This window comes from Hippoglossus hippoglossus, chromosome 7 (genome assembly GCF_009819705.1).
Source record: "Hippoglossus hippoglossus isolate fHipHip1 chromosome 7, fHipHip1.pri, whole genome shotgun sequence".
NCBI lineage: Eukaryota > Metazoa > Chordata > Actinopteri > Pleuronectiformes > Pleuronectidae > Hippoglossus > Hippoglossus hippoglossus.
Genome location: NC_047157.1, coordinates 9170291 through 9188169, shown reverse-complemented (window position 1 = coordinate 9188169; position 17879 = coordinate 9170291). Strand labels below are relative to the sequence as shown.

Genomic DNA, 17879 nt, shown 5'->3' with positions numbered 1-17879 from the left:
TCAAAAGGATCTTTCCCATTTACACTCTGTGTGGTTGTGTGTTTGACTGCATTCAACAAACAGAGTCTTGTTCCTCCTGTTATTCAGTCTGTCTGAACTTCAACTGAACACACACACACACACACACACACACACACACACACACACACACACACACACACACACACACACACACACACACACACACACACACACACACACACACACACACACACACACACACACACACACACACACACACAGCTGTTTTTTGTGTTCCCATAACGGTCATCTCTCTAACGACTTCTCTTCCTGTAGATTTTATCAGAGAGAGTAAACATGCAGCCAGTACAGCGCGCGCGCGTGCGTGTGTGTGTGTGTGTGTGTGTGCAGATGTGTCTATAAAACTTACTTTGAGGCAAATTCATCAAACTTTTGAAGCTATTTTGTCATTCTTTTGATGCAGTTTATATTCCCAGTGACCATTGAAAGTACAGTTGTTGCTCTCTCTCTCTCTCTCCATTTATTTAAATAGAACCCTGGCCTTGTTAGCTGGAAATATAAGTACCAGGGCGGGTTCGCCAGCCACCATGGCAACGCCAAGTGGCCAGACTTGCCAATGCTAACTTTGGTTCAAGTAGTTGCAAGGAAATGTCAACTGTGACATGTTTAGCGTAGCTTAGCACAACCTCTGGAAGCAGAGGGAAACAGCTAGCCGAGTTTATTCTACATGTTTTGGTAGCTAACTTGCTAGCTGAACAACTTGAGCCCCTTTTCCACTGGTCAAAAAAAACACACCTACACCCACTAACAACAGGCTTTTTTCCTCAATGGGAATGTTTACAATCACTATTCACTCCCAGGTCAAATGACTCTGCAGTAGACAGGGGTTCTTATCGAATCCGGCTCCAATCAGCAGTCATGGAAATCTAACCTCCAATACAACTACAACTCTACTGGCAATGGGTAAGGTGTCATTCTTCATTTTTAGTGGGTTAACCCATTTGTAAAAAACCTGCGTATACCAGCTAATTGTGGTGTATGAGATGTATTAGAAGGCCAATTTGGAGATCTTACAAGGTTTATTTCCCCTCTTTAATGGAGGCTAGCAGTTTTCTCCTTGCTTCCAGTCTTTGTGACCCAACTAATCCTCTCTTTTCCCCAATCTGAAATACAGGTAGCAGCACGAATCCCTGTCTGACTGACATCTCTCAGTGGATGTCTGCACACCACCTGAAAATTAACCTTGACAAGACTGAACTACTTTTCCTTCCAGGGAAAGGCTCTCCCACCCACGACCTGACTATTACCTTTGACAACTCCGTGTTAGCCCCCACCCAGACTGCTAGGAACCTGGGTGTGACACTCGACAGTCAGCTCTCCCTTACTGCCAACATTACTGCAACAACACGTTCCTGTAGATTCATGCTGCACAACATCAGGAGAATATGTCCCCTTCTCACTCAGAAGGCGGCGTAGGTTCTGGTCCAGGCCCTGGTCATCTCACACCTAGACTATTGTAACTCCCTCCTGGCAGGTCTACCTGCTAGTGCCATCCGACCTCTGCAGCTCATCCAGAATGCAGCAGCTCGACTGGTCTTTAACCTACCTAAATTCACTCATGCTCCTCCGCTCCCTTCACTGGTTACCGGTGGCTGCCCGCATCCGTTTCAAAACATTAGTACTTGCGTACCGCGCTGCGAACGGGTCGGGTCCAGTCTACATCCAGGACATGGTCAAACGTTACACCCCAGCCCGTTCACTCCGCTCTGCATCTGCCAATCGGCTTGTTGCTCCCTCACTGCGAGCTAAACACTCATCAAAATCATGACTGATTGCTGTCCTGGCTCCTAAATGGTGGAATGAGCTCCCCATGGACATCCGGACAGCAGAAAGTTTACACATCTTCCGCCGCAAACTAAAAACACACCTCTTCCGACTATACCGTGAATAAAAGTTTAAACTAACAATTTAGTAGCACTTAAATGGCACTTACTTATAGCCCTTTGTAGTTTGGCTTTTTTGAAGAAATTGTACTTTCTTGATTCTTGTTGTTCTGGGTTTGTACCCTCATGGTTGAATGCACTTATTGTAAGTCGCTTTGGATAAAAGCGTCAGCTAAATGAAAAATGTAAATGTAAATGTGACAAGTTAGGCTAAATGCATCCTGAACCAATCGCTCTACTGAATGCACAGAGATGCAACAGATATATTTCAGTATCCAAAACTAGGGAAAAGGCATAATTCCCAAAGAGCATTCCTTTAACATGAACTAATGTCCATTAAGTAATGTCTTATAATATATCCTTTAGATTTAACTCTGTCCTGTTTAGGAGCAGTGGGTGGCAACCGTACGTCCCTGCGCGGGGACAACTCCAGTCTTGCCCCGGAGCAAGGACAGAAGTTCTCCTAACACATACTAAAACATTCATGTCTTTTGGTGTGGGAGGAAACATGGCAACCTGAGAAGAGCTTCAGTCAGTTCTGCTGGGGTGTGAAAGCATCAAATTCTTGCTGAGAGGCGAGAATACCAAACACAGAGCCACATAGCTTAATATTAACTTATTATACTGCTACCACTTCAAAAGCATAGCAGCAGCCGAGGGGTTCGTTGTTTTAAATCTAATTTGCGGCTGAAAGCATTTCTAGTGATGTCTACATGGTATAATTTTCTAATTTACCAAGAACATTAACATTTTTACTCTTGCAACCACAATCTTGTTTATGGGTGCTCTTACACTTTGCTTTTTTGTCTATCTTAGAGTATTTTATCATCCTCCAGTGGCTTAAGCCATTCTCTCATTAGGCAAAATAAAAACATCACCATTTATACTCATGCAAAATCTGACAGAAACACTCATTCAATCTGTAGTTTTATTTTCCTCAGCACTCTACTGTGGTTCAGTCTGTTTTTTTAATCACTGTGGTCGCATGTTGGGGGAGCGATGACTCCACCGAAATGCATCTGAGGTCTAACAGGCCTCAACCTTGGAGGAGAGTATTTATTTGTTAATGAGCTATGAAATGTGCTTACAAAGATTGCCTCTGCAGAATTATTGACCGCCTACTGTTTAGCTGAACCCCTCGTTTTATCACAAAGCTGAGTATCTGCAGAATCAGCCCGTAGCTGCACAGAGAGATAATGAGTGTCTTTGAAAAAGTTGAAAATATTTCACAGTCAAATCGAAGATTCTCGAACAGCTGACGAACCAACGTCAACTGTTGCTTTGGCTGCATCTGGTTTCCTTAGAAATCCAACATGTTTTTCTTATGGCACATTCTTTTTGATCAATAATTCATGAATAAAAAAGTTATATTTCACAAGATAAAGAAACCACTCTTTCTGTAGAAGTGGTGAAGTGTTTGTATCTTTTATTCAGATAGTAAAACTCCAATACATCGCAGATGTTTCAAGTCAGTAAGGATTTAAATTTGTTATACTTGTTTTTCATGTAAAGAGCAACGTACACAGTAGCTCTGTGCATCCAGTAACGCAGTGGATTAAATAAAGTCCACATATTTTTTATGTATTTAAATAAATATAGTTATTTGCCACCTTTTCTAATGTAACAACCTCCATGATTCTGTATATCAGAGGTTGTTAAACTCCTGGGAACCATCAGCTCCTGATGCGCATGCAAAGCAGAAAGTGGTACTAAGCTGAAGACATACTTTGATTAGGTCGACAGAAGAAACAACTTAATCTATAGATAAGTCAAACACAACTTTGGTTCTCTACTTATTTCTCTCAAAGTGTATCTACAATGTGTATTTCTTGTAAAAGCCTCATGTTGCATCAGTTCACTCTGTATGAGTGCTGTCATTGTTCCATTACAAGAAACTACTTGACCGCCCTGGAACCAAAACCCAACAGTTAAAACCTCAGGTACAATGTGTCAAATACAGAACAGCATCATGGAATCTCCATATCACCAATGTAGCTGTTTGTGCTTTCATGCTCCTAATTTAACAGTCAAATAAATAACCTGGTAAAATGGTCAAAAGAGAGAACATCTGCTCAGAAGAATTACAGGATTTTTACTCAGATAGTCCTGGTGTTGATGAGTGTTGGCGCCGTCAACCTTTTTGACATTTGTTCAACATTCTGGCCTCTTGACACCCATTTAGTGGACGTTACATCACAAGTAATCTGCTTCGTGTCTATATATAAAGCCATTATGTGTGAAAGAGAGAGAGAGCCGCTGGCTTGACAGCTGTTCCAGTACAGGCTGTGATCCATCTATCTTTGGATAGAGGGAGGGAGAGAGAGTGAGTGAGAGACGGAGGGAGCTAAGTGACAGCAGTGATGGAATGTGATGAATTCCCACAATCCTTGGCACGTTGTTTGGCAGTTGGGAAAGTGTGATCACACTGTCACTATCTCCAAACATTGTTCCATCCATCCATCTATTCATACATAGAGGCATCTAAGTGTATATATACATATTAAACACTCTCAGTTTTCTAAATGACAGATTCTCTTGGGAGTGAGAGATAGTCTACCTTTTTACTTCAGAAAAATAAGAGCTTATTCTATTTCTCGTGAAAACTGTATTTCTGATATAATAATCTTGTTAATTCAGAAAAACAGAGCAGATTTGTTCTTAGGAATGCAAAACGCCTCTGTAATGCTTTGTTAGTCAAAGTGAGTTTTTCTGCACTACGCTTCAAAACCATCTAAGGGTTATGTTTGTAAACATTACATTCCAATTGTTCCAACAATGACGGGAATCATTCATACTTGTAGCAAACGTAGTAACAATGACACAAAATGGGGGACCCTTTGCCAGAACTTGCAGAGAAAATGCATCATCATTGTCACTACACACCCACACAGACACAATGAAAAACGGAAACCACAGTTCCTACTGTCAGCAGGGATATACAGTGTGATACTCGCATGGAGTCAGTACTTCCAACAGTGTGCTTGACACGTGGTGCCTGAGTGGGGGCTGGGATGTGTGTGTATGTTTGAAAGAGGCTGCCATGGAGTACAACCACACACACACACACACACACACACACACACACACACACACACACACACACACACACACACACACACACACACACACACACACACACACACACACACACACACACACACACACACACACACACACACACACACACACACACACACACACACACACACACGAGACTGAGAACTGGCCCCGCTCAGATGAATGTATACCAGATACTGCTCTCATCAAATGAGTGTGTGTGTGTGTGTGTGTGTGTGTATTTTGAATGTTAACACCTGAGCTTACACATGTAGTGAGAAAGTATCTGGGGGTAAAGTATTATCTCAGTTGGGTCCTAACAGTTACAGCACTTTCCAGTATGTGTCCTTAAGGGAGCAAGACAGGGAGGAAGCCTAAAGATTTAAAGTCTATATAATGTTTACAGTACCAAAAGCTTACAGTGTACATGACACATGTCGTATAAATATTATACATAGCACTGTGAAGCTGTCAGCAGTGGTCAGTGGTTTCCCCTTATATGGGCAACCAGGGACCAGAATAAAGACTTCCCAGGGCCACACTATTCCATTCTGTGCTACGCTATGTTAAACACCTCCCAACTCATTCTATGCTGAAGGCACAGACATGAAACCATCTGTTCAGCAAACAGCATCAATTTCAAAATGTTTTAAAAAAGATAACTCTTTTTACACACATTTTTTCACACTTTTCACCCAGATGGTTTCGGTTTATGTGCTGATAATTTGTGACCTTCCACCAAAAATCTCACCACGTCACGAAAAATAATAAATTTAAAAATTATTTGGTTTGTGCAGCACTAAGCACGAACAGATTAAAGCTTAATTAAAGAATTCATTTTGCAAAATGAAAAATTTCCTCTGCATTTTGGCATCTTGTCCACATGCAAACAATGTTTTAAATCCCTAAAATGTAGATTTTTACAAACGCTCTCAAAACTGCCAGTTTTCAAAAACTCAGATTTCTGTGTATCTTTGTGTACATGTATAACAGAGGGTTTGGGAAACAGTGATATCACACCTTACTTTGTGCACCCCCACTGTTGCTTTTTGTGATGAGCATCTGCCAGAAACGAATATAATTGCATGCTCACAATTATATTCTCTGGTAGGGATCGTCAATGTAGACTTTATCGCCACCGACTGGCTCAGCATGCTTGTTTGAGCGTTAGTCATTTTTGTGATCTGGTCTGGATGATGTTTTTTTTAAAACAGAGGGGATGTTATCCATTCAAAAAATATGATCCTCAGTAGTGTAGACAAGGCATCAATCAAAGAGAGCAACATGACTTATTAATAAAAAGAAACGTCTTACATTTCTTTTTAGGAATCATACTTGTTCCAATTATTAGGATATTTACCCTAACCCCATATTTACACAATATTGAAAGATGAAATCTGGATGGAAAGACAGTGTAATGAACAGAAGTGTTCATAGTCAGTCCCTTAAGGCAAACGCAATACTGCTGTGTTGACATCATGAGAATGATCCTAACAACTATTTCCTCTGTGTGTGTGTCCAGATGTCTTTAGCCTGTGGGAATGAGAGAAGTGTGTGAATTGGACAGGAAATGATGTCAGAAATTCTCATGGACATTCTGCTGGATATACACTGCCTGACCTCCCGCAAACACACACACACACACACACACACATACACACACATACACTCACTCACACGTCAGGTCACCCCACAAGATTTCTAAAAGCGCCCGTGATGTATGAAAGGAGACGGTTTTGTCACTAAATATTCGTCAGACAAACACAAAAAGACAAAATCCTTCTCTTTCACTCTTTTTTTCAGGTCTTATTCTATCTTTTATTTTTCTGTCTATATCGCTCTCGCTAAAAAGGTCATGAGAGCAGTGAGACAGAAAGACGAGGAGAGCAGACACCCGTCAGCACTAATGTGTGTGTGCGTGTGCTGATTTGTGTGTATTTGAATGCGAGTGAGTAATCAAATCAGGGCCTTAAGGCATCAACAGTGGTTAAGCCAGTTAGTGTTGTAAAGCTGATCAGTGGAGAGAAGCTCAGCAAGACAAGGTCAAGTTGGACTCACTAACTGGGACGTGTCCTACAGCAAAATGTCCAACACGAGGTGCAAGGTTCAAAGCTTCTTTATTAGTACCCGAAGGTAAATTTGCTAAGTAAAACTACATTCTCCCTTCTCACTCCTCCATTGACCTGTGCTAGCTTTACACGTAAACAATAAACACCATCATTAAACAAAGTTATTAGGGTCACTTTTAAGAAGTTTTAAAAGTACAACATGTAACTTTGCCCTCTTGCGGTATCTCAATCAAAACAATAACAAAATAACTAGTTTGATGATGTTTTGAAACAGCGTGGGATCACGGGACTTGTTGTCCTCTCCACCATTGCAGATGAAAATCTACCTGACGCAACTTAGGCGCAAATTATGTTCATAGACGAGCCACAGGTTAAGCGGATACGACGCAAAAAAAGAATTGTAGTGTTTTATATCTTTAACAGCTGCAACACTGAGTATTAGTAGTTGAGTTTACATACAGTCTGCTGCTCAACTGCTTATCTTCATTGCCTTTTTTTTAACTGCTGTTATAGGGATTTTCCAGTAGAGCTGAATCAGTGTTGAGTCAGAGGCAGGAGTGAGTGTCTGTTTTAATAAGGCTAAACAATAAAGCTACCAGAATAAACACAAGAGTGACTGGGGGAGGCTGGCAAAAGAGAAGCTTAGTGTGAGCTTAATGTGCACGCACACGCTGACGCTGACTGACGCTGACACACACACACACACACACACACACACACACACACACACACACACACACACACACACACACACACACACACACACACACACACACACACACACACACACACACACACACACACACACACACACACACACACGGTGTAACTTGAACTGCCATCTGAGTGTTTGACCCTGTCTGTGAGAGGGCACAATAAGCCATGTGTTGAGGGAGGCAGAGACGTTCAGGTCTGTCTCTGTGCAGTGTATATGTTTTTCAGTTTCCTGTATTCATGATCTCTCTGTGCTAATGTGGCTAACAGATGCTGACTTAACTCAATTTTTCCTCAAGCTGTGTCTTTTTGTTTTCTCTCTCATCTCTGGCCTCACTCCCCAACTCTTTGTCCCAGTGCCACTTACTGGCTAATTTGGATTTAAATTCAATTCAGACCTCCATTCAAATCAACTCCATTAAATTCAGCTAATCCTTCTTGAATACTTCCTCCTCCCCCCCCTCTGTCGTATTTGTTTCTTCTTTTGTATTTGTTCTTATTTCCGTTTTTCTCCTTTTTTCTGGTTTCCTCTCCGCCTCATCCGCCCACTCTGATTGGCTTTTTTTGAATTTTCAAACAGTGGCCACACCCTCTTTTTTCTTTTCAGTCTCAACACACACACACACACACACACTCTCTCTCTCAAGACACAGGATGTACGGTCATCCTTTTCCATCCCTCCTTCCGTCCTTCCATCCTTTCTCCCATTCCTTCCAAAACAACCAGATGGTGAGACAGCGGCAGAGAGAGACAGACAGCGACAGCAGGCGGAGAGCCCTCAGAGAGTGACATCACAGCCTCTCTCTCGCACACACACTCTCTCTCTCTGAGAGGGTATAAAGAACTCATTGTATCCTCCATCACATGGAAAACGTTGGAGGAGCTCAGTGAATTTGACGGAGTGTATCCACAGTCCACGGTCAGTGTGACAAAAAACAAAAAAGAAACACACACACACACACAGAAGCTTTACCCTGAACTCAGTGTGTTTGTGTATAAATGGTCTTTATCAAGGATTCCCGAGGGGCCTGGAATGACTTGTGTGTTTATATACACTGTGAGGAACATTGAGAGTGTGTGATTGTATAAGTGCATTTGCCGTATCTGAGTATGTGAAGGACCGAAGGACTGATCCTCAACTCATGTGGCATTCAGTGTTTCTAAGTTACTGTGATAATTAGAACATATATACTGTATATTTCAAAGACGGAAGCCTGACCTCTGCACTGTCTCATGACTCCTACGTGGTGGAGAAAATGGGTCATGTCAAGAGACAAAAACACAATCCAAAACAGCAACACAGAAAAAGACAGACCGGCCATTTTAAGGTCCTTTAATCTTGGAAAGGAGGGGTTTTGTTTTTCTCTGCTGTGTCTGACTTAAGTCTGGTCACATCACCAACAACACATTAGATTGGTTTTACTGTTCAATGTATTTCCAATGTCTAGCTATCTAGCCATTAACCATCTTCCTTGCTAGCTTGACAATTTGCAATGTAACAATAAGTCACCAGAGAGAAACTAAAATTCAGGGTTCACCGGTTTGATCCACACATTTTTGTAAGACGGGATGGAGAGTATCTGTGACTGTACAAATTAAGTGCAATATGTTACACAAGCACATCTTTATCAACATAAAAATAAAAATGTCATCTCTCTTCTAGAAAAATAAAGAACAAATATCTACATTTAACCATTTCTGTACAAGAAGATTTTAATTTCTCAGAGGTCAAAGATCTTTTGCGGAAGCTAAACTAGCTTGCTGGCTAATCAACTAGCTAACAGTTAAATTGGTGTTTGTTTTTTGTATTGTTGTTGTTTTGAGTGTTTTTGAGTAGAAACTAGAGGTAAAGACAAGATGGTCAACTTCACTGACACCAGTAGTCAAGCCAAGAGCCACACAATGACATCATGATCCACATACCTCACTTTGCTGCTTTTATTGGCTGATACACTTTTTACATGAACACAGTTGACCTCCAGCTGTGACAAACATCATCTACATACACTATTCCAGAGGACACTTACTTTGACATCTTGTTCCAGTGTCCGTATCAGTTCTCCATCCACTTGCCCTGTTTGGGCCACGCGGAGAGAGCGCCGCTCTGCTTTCCTGAGCCGGTACTGCAGGATGCGGCAGGTTTTATTTGCCTGAAAAACAAAACATGGCGTTGAGGTGCTGATGTTATTTGCCATCTGTCTAAGCTAAATTTGTTACTTTGCATCATTTTATTGTTTGCCTTGCAGCAGCCATTAATATATAACAGAACACACATAAAACAGCACCAGCTTTTTATTCCAAGCAGCCTATGTATTAAATAAAAAACTGAAACTCTTCCCTTAGTAATTTTGAGTGTGCCTGGCTTTCTGTAGCACCTCCTGCTCAAAGTTGTTAAGATGATTGATTACAAACCTTCTCACTTGCCTGTTTCAAGACATTTTGAATGCAGCCTGTTTCTTTTTTATATATTTAAACATCCGAATCAAGAAATCAAAGAATATATGAGAGCACAGATTCAACAAAGGACTGTGCTCTCATGTAGTCAGGCTCTCACACGTACCTGCTCCAGCTGTTGACGTAGATCCTGCAGCTGGTAGACATCGTCTTCCATGTACATGTCCCTCATCTCCAGCATCTCGGACCTCAACTCCTCCATCTCATCCTGGACACAGTGAAGAAAAGTGTCTGAGTTTGTCTGTCATTTTTACGTGAAACAGTGAGTCAGGAACTCTTCCAATATCAAACTGGAGCCAAGGCTGTTGCGTATTAGAGACTGTAACTCAATCCATCCCATCAATCACTCCACGCTGTCATTAACGATCTTCCACATCTTCATCATCAGAATGACCATTACAACAATTAGTGTCCTCTTAAAATGACATGATATGTAATATTTTCTCAAGTCAGATAAAAGAGGTCCACAGAAATGGAGATCTACAAGCTGTAAGCAGCAGAGTGGTGCACCCAAGTAATGCGATACAACAATGTATTGATTCACCTTTCTCTCTCCTACCCAGGAGGTAGTGCAAAGGAGGTCAAAGGTCAGGGTCAGGCTATTAGAATAGATTATATTACCCCAGAGGAAGATAACAGCCCCTGAAGGGACATTCGGTCATACAAGCATTAAGAGGAAAGGAAATTCCTCTACTGAAGGTGGCATTAAAAACACCCGTCAAAAACAAGCCAAGCAATAATGAGTAATGTACGGGAGAGTTGTAATCTACCATTATTATAGATATGGAGATAAATTATTAATTTGAGCTTGGCGGCATGAATTGCATCATCCCTCTGGATCCTATTAGGTGCAGCTGTTTCATTCGCATGTGTGTCAGCAATGAAATAAACATTACTCCAAGAGAAGAAGTCTGGCTCACTGGCCTTTATGGGACAGTAAGAGCCATGTTACACAATGGAGTGCCACGTGTGTGTTGGTCAAAATCTATGTGCGTGTGTTGTATAAGGAGTACAAGTGGCTGTAGTGGTAGTGCTCTCATAGTTTACTACAGTGGAAAATGTGGGTCAGCCTCTGCAGTCACTATGACACGACGATGACAACAAGGCTCTGTGTGTGTGTGTGTGCGTGTGCGTGTGTGTGTTTTTGTGTGTGTGTGTGTGTGTGTGTGTGTGTGTGTGTGTAGGTGTACTAGGAAAGTGAGACAGGGCACAACAATGGGTTAGGGTGTGTCCTTGTCTCCACCACCTTCAGAATAAACAGCTTGTGTATAAGTATGCTTCATAAACATGGTGGTGATAGAGGTAAGTTGTTGGTTTAGCATGCAAAGTGTGTGTGTGTCTGTGTTTTGATTAAGCTAAAAAAAGACTGCAGCACCATATGCAAAGGGTAGGAGGGAAGACAGACAGACAGACAGACAGACAGACCGAAAAAAAGGAAAAAAAGACAGAAAGAGAGGAATCACAGACAATGGAAAAACATGACATCAGAGAGAAGTGAATGTGAGGACAAAAAACCAGGGAATTACAAGTTAATGTGGCGAGAGACGGAGAGGCGCTCCACTGACCTGCTTTTCACTGCTATCTAAAGAAGAACAGGAAAGATGGTTTCTATCATGTGATCAAGCCGCCAGTCAGGAGATGGAATCAAGCAGATGTCAGGTTTTAGTGAGCCAGATGAGATAATGTTTGAAATTAGAGCTCTCGCACATCTGCTGCAATAACAGTCCTCGGCAGGGTGGGTGAGTTATCAAGATTTTTTTATTTTTACATCATCTTTTTAAAGCTATGAGGCCAAATCATATACAGTCAAATTCCTGTACTAGGCCTACATCTATCGACATGACTGTGCATTTTGCTGTATAAAGAGATGGGTTTTTTTCAATGTGTTCTGCTTTTATTGAGTGAAAGAATAATAAAGAAAAATGCTTTTTATGTTTTAGAGGTAATAAACTTGGCCCTGTTCAGACCTGGTATTAATATCCGTCCTGGGAGATCTTATCACAAGAGGACAGCTCTAAGCTCGGATAATTTCAGGTCTGAACAGGGTCAAGGAAACACAACTTCCCAGATGTGTTCATAGTTATGATCAACCCATTAGAAACTCGCTTGATGATGATGATTTCATTGTTGGTCACTTGCCGTACAGGATGTTGCAGTGCTACTGCAGCTTTTTTAGCCAGGGCCTGTATATTTTGATGGTAAAATCATGTTTTATATAGTATCTCAAAAATAATTAGTAATATTAATATTGTTCAGTAATATAAACACACTTGTTTGTTTTTAACACAAGAATGAGACAAGAGGACTCGTGTTACAGCCTGTATAGTAGGAGACTGTTAGCTTAGCTTATCTCAAAGAGTGGTAACAGGGGGAAAACAGCTAGCCTAGCTCTGTCCAAAAATAACAATAGACACGTACTAGCACATCTAATTACAATAGCTACTACACAACACTATTTTTACCATTGGACAGAGCAAACATGGCTGTTTTCCTGTTTCCAGTCTTTGTACTTAGCTAAGCTAACTGGCTGACAGCAGTAGCTTCATATTAGGAGGAGGTCTTTGTGGGCCAGGTAGACAGCGTCCTCTGAAAGAAGCAGCCCTCTGAACTGAGACATACTGTAGCTATAAAAGCTGCAACCATGTCTGTCTGTTACATGTACTATAGCTGTGTCCTAATTCAGGGGCCTTATCCTTTGGAGGTGGCATTTGAAGATCGGTTACATTTTAGCGGCACAACTAGGATATACTATTTATGAGGCTCCATGAAATGCAGTCCGTCCTTTCAAAAACAAAGGAGTCAACGGGTGGTGCGTCGGCTGAATTGGGGGACAACTTATATCTTCCCAAATCTTAGATTTTTGATATCATCATCATATTATCATAATGGAGGTCGTTGTATTGTAAACTGTTAAATTTTTCAACCAAATAACTTCTTTGTAGAGTAAACTCATCTGAATATGAAAGTGAAGCAGTGGCTGAGCAAAAACCATCATCTATCTATACAGGCGGCACAGATGCTGAACTGTGATCTTAAATTGTAGTCACAGGACAGACATTCCAGACAAATCAAGTCCTGAAAGACGCATCGGCATGAGTCCCTCTCAGGCTCAGCTCTAATATCAGCTCTGCAGTAAAGGCCTACATGTTGTTAAGTGTAGCACGTGGACTCTCATGATACTTTTATCAACTTCTCAATTTCATGCTGGGTGAAAGCTGCTCCAACATGATCAAGTGTGTGATTGGCAGGAGTGACTGATGTGTTTGACAAAATACAAATTGTATGTCACCTAATGATAAATACAGCCGAAACTAAACTACAAGTTTCGTTCAAAAGAACCCAGACCTTTTGGTGCCAGGAACCTTTTTCAAGTAACTAAAAGGTTCCTGTCGACCATTGTTCACCAGCGTCTCTACTGCATAGACCACGGGAGTTTAGGCAAATTAGCCTCCTGATGTATGAACAACTCACAACTACAACAAGCTGTTCCACGCTAGTTTATTGCCTAGAAACACTGGAAAGGAGAGGAGCACTAGTAACAGAAATAGGAAAAAGAACTGTTAATGGAGCTACAGGTTTTTAAAAATGGTGGCGGAAATAGATTGCTGGAATTCTCAACCAATCAGGTATGTTTATCACTGCAAGCCCCACACAAAGGTTCTGGTACTTCCGTAAATGTATTACGCCCCTAGCAGAGACTTTTTGGGGGTAAAGAAGATTTCCCTGGAATTAAATTAATACCCTTGTCCCTATGGCAGAAACACAAGCACTTCCTGTAAAGGTTCCTAGTTCCGGAGGAAAGTTCCTGCTGTTAAACGCGGCTGGCTACAGGACAATAGGAAGGTAAGTGTGAGAGAGGGCAGTTACTGAAGGTCTAGTCGGTGGGACAGTATGATTGTTAACCACATATTATGGCTTAGCTTCCACAGATCTTGACAGAAACATCATACACGGTGCTGAGATCTAAAGTAATTTTAATGAGGTTTCAACAGCTGCACCAGCAAAGAGTCAACACATTAGTATGCATTGCATGAGCCTATAGTGGAAGATGGAAAGGCCAAGAGGATTAGGGTTTGCACTGAAAGACAAACAGGGTGGATGAGCACTGGGTTAGAAACAGAGAGATGGAATGGGAAAGTGAGAATTACATTGTGCATCTAGGAAATCTGAGGGAGAGATTGAGAGAGTCTGGCATCTCGGCAGCGTGTTGTTTTGATCTTCTGATAACTAACCAGGTGTTCCTCACAGCTGCAACAACACACACACCCAGACTCACTCACTTCACTGCAGGGCCTCCCATGAGGCTTTGGGGTGGTCTAATAAGCACTGCAGCACTGATGCCCTACAATATAGTCAGTCAACAGCACTGGACCACCACACACATACACACCACCAAAGATGATGCGCATGAAAAAACAAGAAAGGAGCATCTCTCAGTCCATCACTAAAGAAGTGCATGAGGAAATAAGGTTTTTAGTTCTCCCTACAAAGAGTTCAGTTTTTAAGCTAACAAGAAAAGACAAACGTCAATGAAGTTCGATTTAAGGGGGACACTAAATGAAATAAGGATTAGGGATCCTAATGACTTATTGAATAATCTGCTGATTATTTTCTGATTCAAACCATTGTTTTTTTTAAACATCAGAAAACACTGACAACAACTACCATCACAGTGTCCTCCAGCACCATATTGAATCACCAAAAGTCTTCGTTTGTCAGCTCAACAGACCAAAACAATAATGAATCACTTCATATGAAAATGAGTCATTGAAACGCAGCTAATTCTCACACTTAAGAGTCTGAAACAATAAATCTTTGGCATTTTTACTTGAAAATAAAATAAATGGTAGTAGTTAAATTAGCAGTAAGTAAAAAACAAAAGTCCTAAATTCTCCAACACTGTTGCAGAGAGGGTGGTGCTTCCGTGAAGATAAGTGATGTTAATCAATCAGCTTCCCCAATCAATCTCTGACAATTATTGGCTTGTCTGGTCACTGCCAGTTAGTGCTTAGGTACATGCTAATGTTATTGATCACCCTCCTAATCAATCACTCTCAAGGCAGAATGGATCTGCTCAAGTGGTGGATCTACGTATATATTACATTTCAGCACCTGCAGACATGAGAACGCTGGGAAAAAAATGCCTTTAGTATGAAAGTCTGCTGACAGACCATACCACGGAGGTGATGCAGGGGTGGTAGTCTGAGCGTTTTACTCCTGTCATGGTAGAGAAGCAACATCTAGACAATCACATGACACTCCGGGAAAACATCCCAACGAACCAATGCCAGTCAGGCAGAATGAGACACATTTCAGTGCATTGTCCAGAGACTGACCACCCCTGAGGCTGCTGCATAAAGCCACATCCTCTGCTCCATCATGTGAGCAGGTGGAAAACAACAAACCCAACCGGGCAAATAATCTTCGAGAGCCGCTGTCTGTCGAGAACTACTACATCCACATTGTACACAATTGTTTACAGTGTTTCTGCTGATAGTCTACACATGAAGCGTGGCCTGCCTGTGGCTACAGGGCTGCATCTTTGTGCTCATGTGCTACTGGGGGTGCAGACTCACTATTCATAATATTTTCCTTGTAGTGAGTAGTACTGGATGGGATCCAAAGGATTCTACACGCATGGGAGATAAGACAGAGTGAAGTAGTACATTCAGACGAACTGGATTACAAAGAGCAACACCAAGATATTGACATTAATCGTACAACAACAATGCACATCTGATGCTTTGGGAGACACTGGAAAACCACTTGCACGAAATTCATGGTTGACACTTGACTTACTTTGAGGTAATCGTTCTCCGACCTCAGCTCTTCTATCTCCCTCACAAACTCCTCCTGCATGCCGTCCATGAACTCCTCTGTCAGGTCGGAGAAAGCCAGGGATGTGCTCGCTGGCACCCTGCTGTCATACGAGGTGACCGAGCGCTCCTCGCCGGGGATATGCTCCCTTCCCCGGTCTCCACGCCAAGAGAGAGCCGGTCCTTATCGTATCTCTCCCCGGCTGAGCAGGTGGTCTTATTGGCGGCGGCATGTTGTCCACCTCTATCCGACAACGCGCCATTCCGTAGCGGCCTCTCTCCGTCCGGCCCGCCGCCTCGGCTGCTCCTCGACTCGGCGTCGCTGCTCCCAGCGTCCGCTGAGAGCTTGTTTTCCTCGGAGGCGCAGTCCGAGAGCTCGGAGCTGCTGTCGGTCGGGGAGAGCTTCCCCGGGGCGCAGCCGGAGTCCTTGGATAAATCGTCCGATCCTATGCTGGCGTCCGACACCTTCCTCCTCCCCCCGGTGCTTTTGGCCGCCTTGGACGCCGAGCTCTTGGACAACGCGGCGGAGGATTTTCCGGCCGTTTTGCCGCCACCGCTCTTCTCCGCTCTGCCGTCCTTCCCCGCGAGACTCCCCACGGGGCTGCGCCTGGAAATGCGGCTCCCCAGGTGGATCGCTCCGGGCTTGACGCTCAGGGTCGGCGTCCCAATACCACCGCGGATCTTCGTGAGCGACCACCCGGGTACATCCTTCGGTCTGGCCGGCGACGGAGCCCGGTTTATCTTCTTCTTCTTCTCGCCGGAAGGCTGAGCGGACAGCACCGCAGGGAGCTCCGCGGTCTCCCCCCGGGGATTCTGCTGCTGCTGCCCCGGCACCGCGTGCTGCGAGTGCCCGCTGTCGCAGCCCTCCGTCCCGCCTCCGCTTTCCATCTTCTGCCGGAGATGGAGTCTCCGTTCCTTGGGCGAGGCGAAGGAGAGGTGAGTCGCGGCGTTATGGACATCAACCTCCTTTGTTTTTGTCATTCATTCCGTTTAGGCCGACACAAGAAAAGAAGAAATGAAACCTCCTGGAGGAGGAACGGAGGAGGAGGCAGAAGTTGTGGAGTGGAGGAGTGTGAGTAAACAACCGCAGAGCAACACAAAGGGAGGAGATCCTGTTCTGCAGCCACAGCCTGAGCCCCCGGAGCGCAACAGGACCAGGAAGCAGCAAGAGTCCGATAAAACGGCGAAGTGTTGTCCTGCTCTCCAGCGTGTGAGTGTGGGAGATGTGTTAATAATCCCGCTTTGTTCCGAGGTGTCCTCCTCTGCTCTCGTCACTGTCCGGCCGGTTCCTGCTCATGGAGCTGAGGCTGAGAACAGAGGCAGTGTGTGGGTAAGTCTCTCTCTCTCTCTCTCTCTCTCCGCCCAGATAACGGGATGCAGCTCTGGAGGAGAGAGAGAGAGAGAGAGAAAGAGAGAGAGAGGTGTGTTATATCTGCAGCTCTCTATCGCCACCACTGCACGACAATAAGAAAAACACGACTAGCAAGCAAATCAAATCAAATGTAGGCATGTTGAAAGAGCAACATTCACCGTGGCTTCATGTTAAACGATCAAATGACACACTTTTAGTATTTGATGTAGTTCAGGGTATGGAAAGTAACAGTGCGATGCTGTCAGGACACACACACACCACACAGCCTCCACACATGACTCTGTTCACTGATGGTGCTAATGGATCCCTCTGCACCCTGTCAGCATGTATTATTTATGTTTATTATCATGGATAGATATTTACAGCATCTGTACGGCTGCTAATTTGCCACCGAAGCCCTGAGCAGGGGGGGACCATTTCTTTTTGTACAATATGACATTTGGTTCAGTACAACTTTATTCGTTGCTGTATG

General features: G+C 43.2%; 1 protein-coding gene across 1 annotated transcript in view; it reads right to left on the bottom strand.

Annotated features, from left to right (window-relative positions):
• The window catches only part of LOC117764606 (protein SOGA1-like), an 88411-nt gene extending 71009 nt beyond the window's left edge, over positions 1-17402 (bottom strand). The window contains 4 exon segments of the mRNA XM_034590529.1: positions 9793-9915; positions 10326-10427; positions 16019-16170; positions 16173-17402. Of these exon segments, the coding sequence (XP_034446420.1) occupies positions 9793-9915; positions 10326-10427; positions 16019-16170; positions 16173-17016 (1221 nt within the window). The 5' untranslated portion in view covers positions 17017-17402.
• Between the last annotated feature and the right edge of the window lie 477 nt (positions 17403-17879).